The 18,286-nt window shown below is 45.8% G+C and overlaps 1 protein-coding gene across 1 annotated transcript; it reads left to right on the top strand.

Moving 5' to 3' along the window:
- Positions 1–7,061: 7,061 nt before the first annotated feature.
- Positions 7,062–16,892, top strand: gng13b (guanine nucleotide binding protein (G protein), gamma 13b). Its single transcript, XM_040191316.2, has 3 exons — positions 7,062–7,458; positions 11,874–12,001; positions 14,370–16,892. Exons 2-3 carry the CDS (start codon positions 11,904–11,906, stop codon positions 14,473–14,475), a joined length of 204 nt encoding a protein of 67 aa, XP_040047250.1. The 5' UTR covers positions 7,062–7,458; positions 11,874–11,903; the 3' UTR covers positions 14,476–16,892.
- The last annotated feature ends 1,394 nt before the right edge of the window (positions 16,893–18,286 follow it).

The raw sequence follows: 18,286 nt of genomic DNA, 5'->3' as shown, positions 1-18,286 counted from the left end.
GTGTGTCAAACAGTCCACTATCGTGGACGCAGGTTTCACCACCTCGGCAACATTCCAACATTTCTGCTCTCGGAAAAACACCGATAAAAACCAGCAGAACCTCTGATCACTTCCGCCGCAGTGTGTTACGATGCGATGCGTGTGGGAAGGAGAAGATGCTGGAGAAGATGCTGGAGCACCGATGGGCCTGGGAACCACAGCAGGGGCCTGAGAAGAGAGAGGGAGGGAGAGAGAGGGAGGGGAGCCGTAAATAGAAAGCGAGAGAAGAAAGGCCTGGATGCCGTAATGCAGCCATGAATAAGAGATGCTCTAAATGCAGCTTTGTGGGCGCACGGCTCAGCGTTGCATTTAGAGGGAAACCCGGGCCATTAATGGTTTTATCTCCTTTATTTGGGACACCGCTGACTAGCCTCGGCTCTCTACCCCCTAAGGCCTCCTGTCCCTCACCCGCCCGGAGCACGCAGCCCCCCCTCTGTGATGCAGATGTTTGGGATGGGTTCCTGCTCTCAGTTTTAATGGTGGTCATAAGCCTTTATGCAGGGGACCGATTCGGCTCCGCTTTTGGATCTCTCCTTTCATGCTGATAAGATGCCTCCAACAGCTGACAGTGCGTACGAAATGCACTTCACCAGCAGTCACCCCCCCTCCCCCCGGTGTGCACATGCAAAATGTCTCACATCGGCTCCTCGCCATTCACGAAACACTCGTCTCCTTCTGTGCGGCTGACACGGCGAGCATAAAGCTCTCCCGTCCTCCCGTCCTCCCGCCTTTATTCGCATGTGACATGCACATCAGAATCAGAACCGCTCAGACGTATACGTGCGCATACAGGAGGTTTGACTTGGTGGTTGGTGCCTAACAACTATCCGGATGTAATGCAACATATTCAACTGTAACATGAACTACTGTAGAAAAACAAACCCCAACAGATACGTTATGATTATGGAACCACAAGGTTGGCGGTTCGACCCCCGGCTGCTCCGTGTCTCATGACGAAGTGTCCCTGAGCAAGACAACTAACCCCTAATTGCTCCGTGGGCAGAAATGTAAAAAGCCATGGGTCGTAAATGTAATGTAAGTCGCTTTGGATAAAAGCGTCAGCTAAATGACCTGTAATGTAATGTAATGATTTAGTTATACAAGTGGCAAGTTTGGGACTCGTTGATAAAATGTTATAATAATAAAGAACCAGGTGACCATTATGAGCCCATGTTATTCACATTCTTTCCTACTGTGCACATTTTCATCCTGAAAAAGGAGCAGGAGCATATTTTAAAAGGATTGCTGCTTTGTTTCAGCCTTGTTGTATATTAAAGCAATAAGGTACGAGAGGCTGTACTTTATCGTCCAACAATGTGAAAGTGTTGTTAGACCCGACGCGCAGCCAAAGGAAGCCTGATTGTATAGAAATTAATGAGAAAAGGAATCTACTTCTCACCAGATTTATTCCCTCAGTAAACACCGTAAACATGGGTTTACGGTCTTAATCTCTAGTTTCAAGTTTCTTCATAACAACATGATGTTCATTTATTAAATGATGATGCATTCAAAGTTAAATAAAACCCTAAAGCAGGGTATGCTTTAGGGCGGGCTTACTCTGATTGACAGGTTGCTGCTGCTCACAGCGTTTTATGGCGTCTCAACGTCACTTCTCCGCATTGTAAATATTCTGTTTATTAGTTGTGAAGAAATCGCCACGGCAACGGCGTATTCCAAGAGGGTGACGGCCAGGCTTAAAAACCTCAAACTCGAGCTCTAAACCACTGGGTGACGTCACGTTGAGTAGTCCACCAGCCTACGGTGGAGTTTAGTTTCTTTTAAATAACAGAGACTCCAATATATAAAAAATACGTGCAGAAGACATGAGGACACTGCCAACAAGCCCACAAACAAAGAATACACCAAATCTACAAGGCCGCCAAACGCACAGACACACACACGCTTTCATGCACACACTTGACCTTGATAGAGACAACAGGGTGGCATCCTCCCCATTGACGGGCTCCATTAGGGCCCAAAGTGCAGCTGAGCCACAAGCTGTACTGCCACAAAGAGAGACACGGGATTACAAGGGAGGCAGCCGGGCACACAAAAGAGGAGGGAGGTGGGGGGGCGGATGATGGGAGCAGCAGGAGGGAGGATGAGATGTGGGAGAAGGACAGAGTAGGATTTAGTCTATTTCTATAAAGGTTTCCATTGTCAACATATCAACAGCTGGCTGATCTGTGAAACTGCCAAGTCGACCGATTGTCTTTTCACAAGCTATTCATAGAAATCTGACAAAGAGCAGCAAACAAATGGTGCAAAAACACACAACCTCCCTCCCGCTCTTCAAAGTAGGGCACTTTTTTTGTGGATTTGATGAGATTTTTCGGGCCAACACAAGGTCAGGGGAGCTCAATAATGTTTTTAGTGCAGAGAGGGGAAGGTGAGGAAAGGCTTACAGCTGGAATGGAACGGACCCTTTTACGGGATGTGATGTGGAAGAGTGGATGTTTTTAGAAACAGAGGAAACACGCAGGCGCTGCTCTTTTAGAACGGGTCTTGATTTTCCAACCCTGATACGTACCTTCTCCGTTTCTTAATTTCTATCTGTCTCTGTTTCAAGTCCATTCCCACAAACACGGACTCCCTCTGCATTGCTTTAAGGTCACATGACCTTTCTCAACATGTATCCACGCTGAATATCCTCTCTGATCTGTTCCATCCGAGATGAACATCATGAATTAATGATCAGCTGAGATAGACCCTGTCCCTAAGTACTGCCGGTGCTCACATCACCACTGCTGCCCCATCTGTGTGTGCGTGTGTGTGTGTGTGTGTGTGTGCCAGTTTTAGTGCTCCATCCCTCTCTGCACTGAGGTGGTTAACCCTTCACACACAACTTGGTGAAGCTGTGATGCTAAACAAATAGAAAACATTCCCTGTGTATGATTCAAGATGATTAAAGGTGCATATTTATTGTGAATATTCTGTGAACAAAGATAAAGATTTGATCTTTAATTAAAACAAGTAGTTTTTCATTTGAAGAGAAATGAATCGCTTTAGCTTAGCTTAGCACAAAGACTGGAAACATTAAGCCTCCCTAGGTCATTGTTAATTTATCAAGTGTTTTTGTCACATTTTGTACAGAACCAGGCTGGTAGTTAAACATTAAGCACAGTCCCGACTAAATGTTATACATGCTGAAATAGAATTTATTCCATTATTCCATTAAACAGCAGCTCCAACAGATTCACAGTATTTTACATTACAGGTAATTTAGCTGACAAAGCGGCTTTTTATATTTTTGCCTGGGGAGCAATTAGGGGTTAGGTGTCTTGCTCAGGGACACTTCGACATGGGGCAGCCGGGGCTCGAACCACCAACCTCGCGGTTCCTAACGCACCCTCTCTACCCCTGTGCCACGTCGCCCGCTTACTAGTATTTCTCTCAGATCAACCTATATTACACAAAACAATACAATATAAAATAACCTAAATGTCAGTGACAGCTGGGAAAATATTGCTAATTGTGTCAACGTCCCGACCAGTGCGTTGACCAACTGGTCTTACTGTCTCTAATGGAGCAGCGGTAATCTGTCGAAGGACTCGTAATCCCAACACACGCACACAAACATACAGGCACATGGTATGCGACCTCACAGCTGTGTGCACATTCACACTAAAAGCCGTGATCTAATCTGATCCACACCCTCTCCAGTGGCTCTGACCGCTCATCACATGTGTCACAGATATCGCGTCGGATTAATGGCTGAAAGCGTAAAACACTTGCTTGGATTAGAAACAGCTCTTCTGAAGCCAGAGGGGGGGTTTCCAGAGGCTTCTCTGCGTAAACCGCAGGGGGTCCGGGGGTGTTTCACATGCCGCATTGAGTGGAGTCATCGGGACACTTTGTATATGCAACGTGTTCTCGTACCTAAACGATGGAAAATGTTGACTCCCAAAATGACGTATTTATATCGCTGTTCAGGCGTTCCGCTATCAGATATTAAAGATTGTTTTTTCAAGTCAAGCTGTGGTTTTCATGGATTGGTCGTAGCACCGTTTAGCTTTGTTCTGCGATTCTTGTCTTGCAAAATGTCCATCACCAACCCAGCCTGCGCTTGCCAGCTAGCTGGGTAACCTCGTTAAACGCCCAAACCGTCGTTTCATCACCGTCTCCTTTTAGCAGCCAACAAAAGGCTCGTCTGTATTGCTTTGACCCATCCAGGTTGGTCAGTATATCTAAACTAGTTCTATACGTTCATTTTTCTTCTGACTTCCCTTTTGCTTTTTATTCACAGTGCCTTAAAACTGACATTTACCTGACATCCCATAGGTAAGGTCCAAAGTAGCAACATGCGTGTTGAAATAGCATCTGCCGTGCTGTACCAGACAGGACAGACTCTGCAAATGAAACCTAAACCTTGATTCTCTCAAGCCGAAACAAAAGTACATCTTCCTCCTCTCGGCTTTCTGCTGACATGGCATGAGCGCAGTGTGAGTACCTCTGAAGCGGAGCAGCGCAGCGCTCTTCCTCCCGCCCATGGGAATCTATAGTGTCAAGGAAGAAAAAAAAAGAAAAGATTGTTCACTAGGACAAAAGCCAATTTCCCAATCATTTCACACACGGTGCACCTTTTGACTCCTGCAGCACACAGACAGGAAATCATCCGCCGTCCAATGGAAATGAGTTTCTTTTTTTGTTTTTAACTGGGCGACTTTGAAGAGGTGAAGGGTACTAATTTGATCTCGCAGCATCCCGGTATCTTTACTCCCTGAGACGGCCACGGCTCTTAATGGGGCCTGTGAAGTCTTCCATCTCTTTCAAAAGAATCCACCTACATTTCTTCCTCTTTAACTCTCTGTCCTGTTTTACTGTGTTAAAAGTCAAGGTCAGCTTTGAGACAATAGACAACGGGAAGCGTGTGAGGGAATCCTGGAATCATTACTGGGGTAAAAGACAGCTGGGTTCAAACCAGATCATTATTTTGGGACGACTGGGTGTGAATGTGACTCGCAAAAGGTCGCAAAAAGAGGTCCTCCATTTGCCGAGTTTGTGCTGATTCCGCACAGTGCCAATTAGTGCGACGGCGGCCTGAAAGTGTGATGTTATCACAGCAGGAGTGAAGCGCTGCTATCTGGGGAGCGCTGTTGTGATCGCCGGGAGGACAACGGGACGGCAGACCAGGACGGACCGCTGAAAGAAAAGGGACGCCTGCTCCCCTGCTCACTGTTTGCCAGTAGAAGACAATTTGTCCGTTGAATTCAAACTGTTCCTTTTCCATTCTTTATTTAAAAGGTACCCCCCCCCCCCCCCCTCATGTTTGAGTTTCTGTAAGTGCACCTTTATCTTTGTTTAACCGTGGCGGCTGTCCAGCAGCTTTCTTCTGTTGGGTACAAGCGGCCGGCCCTGGAAACGCGCGCTCGGTGGTCACACTCCAGCCGACGCTTTGACAGACGCTTCTCTGCGGTTGTGCACTTGAAAGGACTTTATGGTCGTCCAACTGGACATTTTTCAGCACTTCCACATTCAACACACGCTTCCAGCTCAATTCCCATTGCCCACGCTTTGACTGGCATGTCAACACCGTGGAAGCTCCAGCTCTTTCCAGCACATTTCGCTTCAACTGATAAACACACCTGCAAATTCAGTTACTGTTTTGTCTTCCGTCAACCACCTTTTACTAAGATTTAAAATGTTCATGTATCAATCCAACGGTTCAAACGTGGATTTTAAGCTGCAGGCGCAATCATTTTACAAAAGGTTGCCTGCAAGTTTGAGGTTAAATTTGCCTTTGCTTTGAGTTCTCTATTGATATGTAAAGTCCAACAAACCACACCTAGCGACCATTCTTCCCTGTGTGTGTGCTGTCGCTGAGGCCGGCCGCTTCCCTCTGAATGGGACACCTGAGCACATGACAATTAATGAACCGTGTGCTGCCCGGCTGATGAATTGTGCACGTGTATGTGTTTGTATTGAGATGTCCATTGAAAATGTAAATCAGTACGCAGGCCGGGGGAGTAAAAAAAAAAAATTCTGTTAACCCCTTCGTTGACTGAGTACTGGTCCAATTTACAGTAAAAGTACATGTTCAACAATGTGCATCCGTTTCTTCATTAAAAGCAACATGTTCGATGTTCAATAGACCACGTTGTTGTACATCGGTCTCAATTGACAGGATGAATATATTAAATGTACAAAAACCTCCCCTTGTTCTTCTGGAGCCAATAACATCTTTGCAGTACTTCTGAATGCTGCTGCAGCGTTTAGGGACCATTGTGTGGATCCACAGAGCTCAGGGATCAGGAAGAATCCACCATCAGCCTCCTCGTCGTGGTGTTTTCACTGCAAACATCTGTAACAACATATTTAGTGTCCACCATGGCAGTATTAAGTCGCGGTGGTGGCAGTTTTCCTGCTCCTGACTTCCTATAAGGAAGCCACCTGTTTTCATACTGAAAACTGCAGTGCACCCTGGGTATTTTTTTTTTGGGGGGGGGGGGTGGTCCTGAAATGAGTGATGGAGATGATTCACACGTGTTAAGCACTGGTGGCTGAGAATGTGTTCTGAACATGAAGCCCAACAAAGCCCTTCTTCTGTGGACTCAAATGCAGTATGTCTCACAGCCCAAATCAGCCCCCCCCTTCAACTCCACCACCCCCACCCCCCATGCAGCCAGAACCTAAATCTGTCTTTTGCAGATGGAGCTATGAGTGGCCATATTAGGGCAAAAATCCAGTCTGGCAACGGAGGGGGGCAACTAGGGGCCACACGCACATGCACACGCACAGGAGTGTAAAGCCTTCCTCCCATGACTGTGTACCTGGCTGCTTAAACTCCTCCCCCTCCTCTCCTCCTCCTCCCCCTCCTCTCCTCCTCCTCCCCCTCCTCTCCTCCTCCTCCACCTCGTCAACTCTCTAAACGTATCCTCGGGGAACTCTCTCTCTCTCTCTCCCCCCCCCCCTCTCTCTCTCTCTCTCTCTCCCCCCCTCTCTCTCTCTCTCCCCCCCCCCCCTCTCTCTCTCTCCCCCCCCCTCTCCCCCCCCCCCCTCTCTCTCTCTCTCTCTCCCCCCCTCTCTCTCTCTCTCTCTCTAACGGAGGAGCGCGCACGCAACGGACCGGCTCGTTAACTTGTCCGCCTCCCCCCCTCCCCCCCCGCCTCCCCCCCCCTACACCCACACGCAGGTCTTAAGCGGCTCCGGCAGCAGCGCGGATCGGACTACCGGAGCAGCGGGCTGACAGGCGGACCGACTCCCCGTTAACAGAGCGACTCCTCCGGATCTCCAGACTGGTCGTCATCGCCAGACTGCGGATTTTATCCCCCCCCCCCCTCCACCACCCGGTCTCTCTTTGTGTGCGGGCGTTAAGTCTGCGGTTCTTTGGGCTCTTCCTACAACGGGGGAGTGAAGATCGTCTGTGCCCCACCACGCACTCCTCCGGCTGAACCGCGCCGGCCGGACTCCATCAGTGAGGTAAGAGAGGTGGAGATGCTCTCCTGTCAGGTGCTCGTCATCAGAGGCGCTTCTGCAGCAGAACACTGCGGAACTTGTGATGAGTGTTATTCATGGGAACAACAGAAAAGGAGTCACTTAGGAGTTCACAAGGTACCTTCATCTTTATTTTAAGTGCACTTTGTCCTGCAGCCTCCCGACACACGCGCAAACACACACACACACACACACACACACCTCAATACAGGGCCCTAAAGAACCCAGGAATATTACATAAAAGTTACACCACCACCCCTCCCCACCCGCTCTTTCACACCTAAGTGTGACGTTCTTCACATGCTGATATGGAAAGATAAGGAAATCACGGCTATGTGTAACCCCAAATAGCTCAGGCAGATTGTGAGACAACTGCTCCTGGATAAAGCTTGTAAAAGGCCCCCCTGCCCACAAGCTCTCCCTCATCGCAGTAGGACACCCTTCAGTTGTTTCAGTTGTTTTCTGTGGCGGTTTCGCATTTTTCTGTGTCTTTTTATTGAGGTTCGTAAGTCTGTGTGGTTTTATGACTGGTAGTGGTTTTGCGTGTCTTCGTAGTTGTTATTTGACTCCATTCAGTTTCCCTTTGAGTTCCTCTGTTGTTGTTTGGCATGTCCTTGTTGTCATTTACTGACTATTTGTAGTCTTGTGCATCTCATTGTAGTTGTTTTCTGTCTGTTTGTGTGTCTTGGTCCTTTGAATGACTCCCCACGCGCCCCGTTAGCATCACTGCACACACAGGCTCAACCCAGGGGGCCTTGTGCCTGTGTTACGTTAATCCATCCGTGATTGACTGATGGCGTGGACACCTGGGGGGGAACAAACAGATACCAGGCAGGGCGCGTACCACCCATCTTGCCCCGCCCCCTGAGTCCTCGTCTCTTTTTAACCCTGTGTGGGGCCACACACTGACAAAAAATGTCCCGTTTCCACCCAGCAGTCCGACTAGCTAAGCCGGCTGCACATTACAGCGGTTATGTTGTGTTGTGCAACCACTCCAATTATATATTTCAGAGTGACAGGGTTTCATTTGAGGTTTTTATTGATCCTATCGACTGGACGTGTCCCCGCGTTGGCGGGGCCCGGCTGGTGTGATAGCAGCCAGATGCCTCCGGGCTCATTGCAGGCCCAATAGACCGGCTGGTTGTTAAAAAAGAGAAGAAGAAAAGCTCAAATCCTGTCTGTCAGCATCTGCCATTTATTTCCCTAAGCATCATCTCAGCAAGGAGCCGCTTCCTTCTCTCTCAGCTGGTCAGGGGAGCTCTGCCTGTTCCTTTCTATTTTTAGTCTCTATTTACCATGCGGTAGCCATAGTGGCACTGTCTCACTGTTTCCTTCTTCTTCTGTCTCCCTGCCTTGCCCCTCCCGCTCTGTCTCACCCCCCGTCTGTACCACTTTCACGCTTAGACTTTAGACATGACTTTGTGAGGCTGGGGTGACTGGGTTTAGGTTAGGGTTAGGGTTAGGGTTAGGGTTAGGGGTTAGGGGTTAGGGTTAGGGTTAGAGGATCTGTTGGGGAGCTGGGGGGGTTAGAGGTTAATCTCTGGATGCTTTTGACCCAAATCATCATGTAACCTACACGTCTCCCCCTCTAAAGACAACCATAAGTTCTTAATGGTAAGTTCTTAATTATCTCTGAGAAAACACGCCAGAGATACAAACAAAAAAAGTTTGATTAGAAGATCTAAAAGAGTACATACATTTAGTAACAATAATAATATTAAGTGGAGATGATGTGGAAACAGACCAGAGGTCCTTCTGTGCAGGACCTGCACGGTTTGTCGGTTTGTCAATTAAATATTCTTCTTGGTGGGGCGTCGATAACGTCGTCACTGGTTTCTTCTTAATGACGACGTCCTGAGTTGGTTTTCGGCCCGCGTCGCCATCAATGTCCAAACGTCGGTTGATGACCGAATACACGCAGAAAATATCAAATTCCAGAGATCCTTGTCTGTAAAAGTCTGTTTAAGGTGGTCTGAGACGTCTAAAAGTAATAATAATACTAAACTTGATTAACCCCAAATCCCAAAACTAGGGAGCCCAAATCTGGGACGTCATCAGGTATTGCATTATTACATTAGAGTGCATAGCTGCTCCGTAGACAAAGGATAGGTAAATATGTTGTGGATGGCACATGAGCATCCGAGAGGACTTTCTGAGGATACAGGATTTAGGGCGGGGCTACTGTGATTGCCTCTACGTGATTCCTCCGCAGTCCAAATACGGTTACTGTCCACCGCTTGGAAAAAGTAAAGATGTGACGGGCGAATCGCCAAAATATAGGCTTCATAACGGCAGTCCACAGCTATGCTTTTCCCTCATGGCAGAAGAAGGAATAACCTTGAAAAAAGGAAAAGAAAAGCCCCCCGACATGTTTATTCTGTTCAGTTTGAACCTTTAAAAATGAGTGCTGGTTCCTAATGGAACGTGTTATTTTTTTAGCGTTGTATCGATAACGTCCGTGACAGCTTCTGGCCACAGAGGGAGAGAGAGATTGATATGGTGTGGGACATCGGACTAACTGAAATGTGTGCAACTGGACAGGAAGCACTTAGCGTGGAGACATCTGTGGAAGAACAGCAGGGGACGGATGGAAAAACAGATTTCAGAGAACGTTGGAAGGAAGAGCAGGAGAACGCTGGGGGGGGGGGGGGGGGGGGGACCTGCCTCGACGATCGTCTCCGCTTCAAACCTCACGGCGCACGCCAACGCTCGGTCCACCATTCCCATTCCCTCAGCTGTCTAAAGGTCAACCTCTGCTCAGCTCTTAATTGGCCAGGAGGATGCAGAAGGTGAAGACGGAAGTACGCGAGGAGTAATTTGGGAGGAAGAGCGAGAGGGGACAGTGGAAGAGTTCAAGGATGAGAGGGAGAGAGAGAGAGAGAAGAGAACAATGCAATGGATGAAGACAGGTAGATTGATGAGGAGAAAAGCTGTGTTCAAAGTCACAGACTAAGACGTACAACAACGTACGATGGAAAACGGAGACGTATTTCGGATTTATTTTTGTACGTGAGAAATATAAATACCGTGGCAAGAATTTCTGCATACGAGACATAAATTTACTGGACTCAACCCCGCCAACAAAATGCATTGTCCCCTATCCAATGCAAGGCAGACAGTTTAGTGAAGTGAAGGTCGGAAACGGGACATGGAGCAGTCACAATCAACCCCATTGTCCTGCGCTCACAAAGTAAACATAGTTGAACAAAAAGTTTCAGTTGTTATTCGCGAGTGAGAAAACGAGACGGGCCAATGAGATAGGGTGGAGAAAAGATGGATGGAGCAGACGGGTGGAGGGGAAGGAAGGGGAGAGGGGCAATCAGAGAGGAAGAGAGAGGCGGAGCATTCAATCCTCCTGTCATCTCTGGAGGATGCTGCTGAAGCAATCTCTCCTTCGCTCCTTCACTCTAACTCACTTCTTCTTGTAATAACGCACCTGGTGTTTTCCTCAAACATCTGCACACACACACACACACACACTACACTAACTCATGATGTCCGTCTCCCCTTTATGAGCCCCAACCTTTTCTTGTCCCTCCTATTAGTGATGATTTTCACCGTCCCATTTTTCAAAAGTTGGGTTAAAAATAGACAGATTTTCAGAGCTGTTTGAATATAAATAAAACAAATTTCTATTGTGGTGCAGCCTGACCAAGCCTTGAAGTAGGTGTTGAATTCAGAGCATCTATTTCCTTCCTGGCAATGCTCCCTCACTCACTAAACTGTTATAATGTTATAATAACAATTGCATGATATCAAGAATTATTCAATGTCCCTTATAAAATTTCTGTGCTGGAGCACCGCAGTGGGATCGATTCTGAATGCAGACCAGACAAGCGCTCGGCTCATCCGAATCCTCACATGACTCACACACACGCACACACCATAGGATACACAAACACTTGCGTGCACACGAAAGAGGGAAAGAGTATTGTTGAGAGGTTATAGTGGACGTAGAGCGTGGGTGGTGAGTGAGAGGGAGGGAGGAACAGGCAAAGAAAAAGACGCAGCATGTGAAAAATGGAGACAATATTGAAATAGAAGAGTTGAGCACCGGCATGTCTGGCTTTCCTGCTTGCTGTTGTTCATTACTACCTAATATATGATAATGTCTTTTGCTTTCAACAATGCATTTCATGTGAATCCACCAAAATGTGTATTGGAAGTCCTGAATATATGTGTTTAAAAGCACGTTTATTTTCTCTGTATCGGGCACTCATCTCGTGGAGTGAAGTTTTGTGTTGGAATAAATAAATATCAACCACTCTACTCTGACTTGCATTCACTGAGAGTGGCATTATAAAATAAATGAACGAGTTTCTATACAGTTGGTGTGGTAGCACTCCAGCCATGTCGGCTGCTGACATAGTTAAATTCTTGCCCCTGTCCGCTGTGCACAGGTAGTAAAGAACCCGCATTGAGCCGCAGCCATGGATGAGTGGGACGTGCCCCAGATGAAGAAGGAGGTGGACAGCCTCAAGTACCAACTGGCCTTCAAACGGGAGAAGTCTTCCAAAACGGTGACTGAGTGAGTACTTGGACCGTAATAGTTCTGCACCGAGTCCCGGCACCGAGTTCAATGCCCCCAAAACCACTTAGATGAAAAGCTCAGAAATGAGATGTGTTGTTGCAAGTGTGTAGCATTCAGGGGGGTTGATGGAGCTGCACATCTGCCAAAGACGGCTGTGTGAGTTTTTTAACCAGCTTTTTCCGAGCTAGTTTGAAAGAGATATTGGCGGTTGTTCAATGTGAAGTACAATGATTACATAAACACAGTGACTTTGAGTGTGACGGCATTAGTCATTCCACAACAGTGATAAAGAAGTGATATGGCTTCAGTAACTAATGCTGCCTCAAAGGCTGTTGTCACAGTGGGGGCACATGTGGAATCATTAAACGAAGCTGCAGCCATCATTAGCTTCCGTTCAGCGCTCTCTTTGTTCGTCTCATGCTCTCACCAAAGCAGCAACTGATTAAGGGCCAATGGAGAGGGCTCAGAAGAAGCACTTCAGAGGCTGTTTTTCATGTAGAATACAGAAGTATTCAGGGTCTGTGTTTTGAAACTAGTGTGAATAAAATGTATTCTTTTGAAAGTACCGTTACAGGTATTTTTCTATTTAGAAATCAGAAGTTAAATTTAAAAGGCCTCTGCTAAGATAATTCGCTAGAGTTATTACGCATATTACATTACGCTGACCACATTACGCTGACTGCATTACGCTGACTGCATTACGCTAACAACATTACCCTAACGACATTACACCAACAACATTACGCTAACAGCATTACGCTAACAACGTCACGCTAACAACATTACGCTGACTGCATTACGCTAACAACGTTACGCTAACGACATTACACTAACAACATTACGCTGACTGCATTACGCTAACAACATTACCCTAACGACATTAACACCAACAACATTACGCTAACAACGTTACGCTAACACTGTTACGCTAACACTGTTACGCTAACAACATTACACTAACAACATTACGCTAACGACGTTACGCTACTGACGTTACGCTAACGACTTTACGCTAACGACGTTGCGCTAACGACGTTGCGCTAATGACGTTACGCTAACGACGTTACCCTAACGACGTTGCGCTAACAACGTTACCCTAACAACATTACCCTAACAACATTACCCTCCTCCAACATTGCGCAAACAAAATAAGAGCACGCACAGCGTGTAGTGTAGTAAAAGTTTTGCAGCATGCCATTGGCCCTGGTCCTTTACTACAGTGACAGTGATCCAGTCAATAAAAAATACATATACTTTACGAAAAAAATTTACCAAAATCTCTCCATTATTTTTGACCTTTTGCCCTGGATGACAAAAATGCCCCTTCTGCTTTCTTCATTCATTAATATTTAATAATAAAAGTGACTCTCTCTCATCAATTCCCCCCAAATGTGTTTTAATATCTGACCGGCATTTATTTGAGTTCTTGAGAGAATTTCTCACAAGCCCCGCCCCTCCCTCCTCCTCCTCGTACTCGTGCAGCGCTAAGCGCCAAACGGCTGATGACGGTGTTCGTGCAAATCCCCGACGTTTGGTGATAAATTAACCACGCCATTAGCGCCGCTGAAAACATTACGCCGCAACTGGTGCGACGTTTCCTAAAAAACGAACAAACAATAAACTCGCGGAATCCAGGATTCCCCATTTCAGAGCCTTGTCCAGCTGTTTACTGACGTTTGTGATGTTTAATGAAGAGAGAGAGGGAGAGAAATACAGGCAGAGAATTTAAAGGCAGTTTTACTGTTCTACAAATTAGACAAGTTCACTAGTTTAATTTAATCAATTGTTGAAATGAAAGGTAGGTCTTAAGTTGAGCTCCATGACAGTCTGGTGAGGTATATTGTGGTATATTATTAGTGTAATGCTGCTTAGGGGGTAATTAAGTCACTCTTGATTATTATGCACAACATTGATCTTATTTACAAAATTTGCAGCATAATGCCAAGAAAAGAGACTCCATAAGCAGAAGGACAGGGAATATATACTAATGTGTTTTTGTATTTATTTATTTTTTAATTCATATTTTTAATTTCCTGAATAACTTTGGCGCTGGATGCCCTTTTGTTGTGGTTTGAGCACCTGTGCCTGTTGTAGGGACTACGCTGTTCTTGTTGGAGTTACCAATAATAACAATAGGACTTGGACAGAAGGGATATTATTCCCAATAGATGGAGTGAAATGTCTCTCTCATCCTTTCTTGCCTTGTATGGAAAAAGAGATGAAGTAGATGGATTGTGGTAACAAAGTTATTCTGGAATTTGAAAAATCTCTCTCTCTCTCTCTCTCTCTCTCTCTCTCTCTCTCTCTCTCTCTCGCTCTCTCTCTCTCTCTCTCTCTCTCTCTCTCTCTCTCTCTCTCCACAAAGTTTGGTGAAGTGGATAGAGGACGGCGTCCCGGAGGATCCCTTCCTGAACCAGGAGCTCATGAAGAACAACCCGTGGGTGGAGAAAGGAAAGTGCATCCTTCTCTAGAAGAAGCCATCCAGCACCGCCACGACCTTTCACCTTTAACCACTCTGACCAACACGCACCTACAGATGACCCCCGCCCCCTGGACCTGACCCCCCTGTGGGCCAGCGCCTCCTACGCTCTCACCTTGAATGTACAACAGCTGATGTCCCTCCCTCTCCCTAATTTCCCAACACACGCACTCCAGCAAGGGCACAAAGACACACACACACATAAAACTCCCGCCTCACACCCACTGCAAGTTTATTCCTGCATATGATATATGATGATCAATACTCTTATTACATGTCTCTGTATGATATATGATATTTATGCCAGTCAACACGCTTTCTACAACTCTGCATTGTGTGCATAGCAGCTTTGTATTTATTTTTGTCTTCCATTTTTGATATGTTGTTATTTAGCGTCACCGTCTGACTGCCAATCATCACCACTGCAGGTCTGCTGGGGGAATTTGAGATATTTATACCACTTACAAACCAAAACAAGGTTTTGATACTTTGAGAGGTAATTTGAGAGTTGAGCGATTTCCCAAGTTTGTGGTTGACAAATGTAACGAGAACCTATGATGATTCCTAATATAAAATATACAGTATACTAATACACTAACTACTTGCTTGTATAGGTAGACAATAGTTTTACTTCCCCAAAGACATCTGTCTGATAGACCCCACATGTAAAGGAGATTAAGTAGAGTATTAGAGTATCACTCCACACTACAGGGTGGGGGATGCGTATCCTGGAAAGGTTATATTTACAAATGATTAACCAATTGCACAACCGTGTTAGTGTGTTAGCCACAAATCTAACTACCGAATTAAGGCACCGTTGCAGATGCGATTTTGGAAAGACAAAAAAGACAAATTGCACACACACACACACACACACACCAGCTCTCTCCACTGTACAGACTGACCCCTCTAACTTATTGACCTTTATTTATTTGTTTATTTATTTAGGAGCCCTTTCTTGTCATCTGGGATTTTGTGGCCTCTTGACACCACAAGAAAGAAAAAGAATAAAAAAAGACAACACCTTGCCGATCACCATGTACTACTGCCTTGTGCACAGTTTACTTAAAACAAGAATGTAATTACGTGGCATGATAACCACTGACCTCACAATCGGCCTCTGTGTGCGTCCACGTGACCGTAACTGTGTTCGTGTGTGTTCCTTCGTTTTGTGTGCATAAATTAAACGTTAGGTTCTTGTGGATTGCTGCCACAGGCCGGCCGAAGGCAGAGAAGATACAACATCTCACACACACACACACACACACACACACACACTGCTTATCGAGAATGTGTATCAGGGAGGAGTGGGAGGGATGTGGAATTGTGCAGAAGACTTGGGACAGGAAGCCTCACATCATCTCACTACTGTAGAGAGTCTCATGAGACACACTTTCCTCCAGATGACCCGTTTCCCCGCAGGCTACTCAGCGTTTAACAGAACTTCAGCTATTTAATTTCCCCTCTAAAAAGAAATCCTCCAATTCAACAAGTATTCAATCCGCGCAAACCGCCCCTACAACTCTTTAGGGTTTTTATCAAACATGCTATCCTCCATCTTAGACCTGCACTTCATAGGGGCTGTTTATATGTAAAAAAAAACAACATCCCTGCTGTTACTACATGTTGTTACTACATGTTGTTACTACATGTTGTACACGTCCGACGAGCACAGATTCCATCCAATCATACTGACAGGTTTTAGATTTATAGAAATATTCTTTGTGAACAAAACAAAGGAAAATGTAAAAGTTGTGTGATGGTAGCTGAAGAGACGCCAGAGAATTACGATAATTAACAATAAGCACATATGCAACACGACGACTCCGGATGGAGCCGTTTCTGGGGCTCCATGTTTCACTGGCATGTACGGTATGCAGCGTTCTCAATTTGGTTTCATTTTATTTGAACTTGTATTTACTAGTTGACAGAGTGATACTTAAGATATGTGTAACTCCTTGAGTAATGCATGCAGGAGGGGCCTCTGTGGTATAAGGATGTCCGGGGCTTCAGGTTTGTAGCTTTTCCAGCGTTAGGCTTAACTTTATTCCCTCCGCCGACATCATCAGGTCTTTTCTCGCTGGAAAAGCAACAAATGCTGCGCCAAAAGAACGGGAGAGGATTTCTGAGGCCGCCTGTCCCTTCTCTGTTTTTCTGTTTAGCAACTTTGTTTGATTTGTTTTGATATAACCCGAAACATACGTATGTACGTTATTACTATTATAGTGACAGCATAAGATTTTATCAAGCAACATATTCCTTGTAACAGTGCTTTGGAAAACAACCTAAATTATGCATCAGATCAAGCCTAGTGTAAAGATGACAATGAGCAATAAATTGATCATTTTTTATTGGATGTTTTACAAAAAACATTTATCTTACTGAATAAAGTAGAACATTTTTAGACTACTCTGCTGGTTTCTGCGTGTTTTGTATGAACTTCTTTGCAAGAGGAGCCGGGGTCCAGACCTTTGGATCGCTGCCTAGTGATCGATTTAGGTGCTGATTAAAGTGTATTTAATTGTGGGAACAAACCCCAGGTTTCCAGTGTTGACTGAAAATGACCGTTCCCCTTTATATGTTAGTACGAAATAACAACTTTGAGCCAGAAATTGGCAAAGTGACATGTATGTTTAGCATGGTGCAATATGAGCGACAGGAGAGGGACGCGCACACATGGCGATACGTTTTATAATGCTGTAGTCATGAAGGTATCAAACAAACAGCTCAAAAAGGCAGCTGGCTAAATACGCACGTCTTCGCAAGTCATGCAAATACGCAAGTCATGTCATCAGTGTAATAACAGAAAACTGGAGGTATTGGAGGCCTCTCACTGTCTTCAACCCGCCGCTGCTCCTCGTCACCGCCTCTGTTCTCTCACTGGCTTTCGTCCCTCTCACTTCTCTCCCAATATCAATCCTAAATTTGCTGGGGGGAAAATGTATGTAGCAAAAAGAACTGGCGAGCTTAACCAGAAGGATGTATTGCCTAAAGCAGAGGTCCCCGAGCTTTTTTGCCTCACGGACCGTTTTCATATGTTAGACAGTATTTTGCGGTCTAGAAGGCAAAATAACCGGGGACGGGGAGTTTGTAGTCGTCGTGGACTGACCGGCCAACCGATGGTTGGGGGGGACGGAGGGACGGGACGGAGGGACGGCACGTTTGTTGCGCACTCTCCGTCTGCTGGTGGGCGGATTTGCGACACGAAGCGAGGAGTAGACAATTGTGAAGGTGAAAAAAAGCGCTTGACGAGCGCGCGTATTTGGAGAGAATCCAGTCAACCGTCAAAAACAACATTTTTCAGAAAAGATATTCAAATGACAAAAAAAGAGAAAAAGGTTCTTTCTGTGGTGCGCCCCGGTACCAAATGGCCCACAGAGCGGTACCAGTCCTGACACGGCGGTTGGGGACCTCCGGCCTAAAGGGGTGGAGATACAGCAGATGATCTCAAGCCCGTGTAAGAAAGAAAGAAACATCCTCATACAAATAAAAGGTGGAATTTTAAAGCAATAAATTGCTCAGTTCAGTGTAATCTGGGATTTGGCTGCTTTGGACGTTCTTGGTCTGGTATGACCATTAGCTCATGTGGCTAATGTTAGCTAACCCAACATGGACTTCTGTTGTGCTTTTCATGAGCTACCACATAACCATTAGACTGACTGGTGTTGAATCACCTTTGAACAAATAAATAATGAATCATTAGAGCGGGCAAATTTCATTCTATTAAGACAGATAAATCAGTTGATTGACGTAGTTAAGTGAATCTAAAACTAACACCACCAAATATACTACTGCTAGGTTTG

This window comes from Gasterosteus aculeatus, chromosome 11 (assembly GCF_964276395.1).
Source record: "Gasterosteus aculeatus chromosome 11, fGasAcu3.hap1.1, whole genome shotgun sequence".
Taxonomy (NCBI): Eukaryota; Metazoa; Chordata; class Actinopteri; order Perciformes; family Gasterosteidae; genus Gasterosteus; species Gasterosteus aculeatus.
Note: the sequence above shows the minus strand (reverse complement) of the source record. Positions and strands in the feature narration are given on the sequence as shown.

What these genes read in the sequence shown, in the direction of transcription:
- gng13b (XM_040191316.2), top strand. Translation starts at nt 11,904, where the DNA reads ATGGATGAGTGGGACGTGCCCCAGATGAAGAAGGAGGTGGACAGCCTC. An exon ending in TCTTCCAAAACGGTGACTGA is followed by an intron (nt 12,002 to 14,369) that starts GTGAGTACTTGG and finishes CTCTCCACAAAG; the next exon opens with TTTGGTGAAGTGGATAGAGG.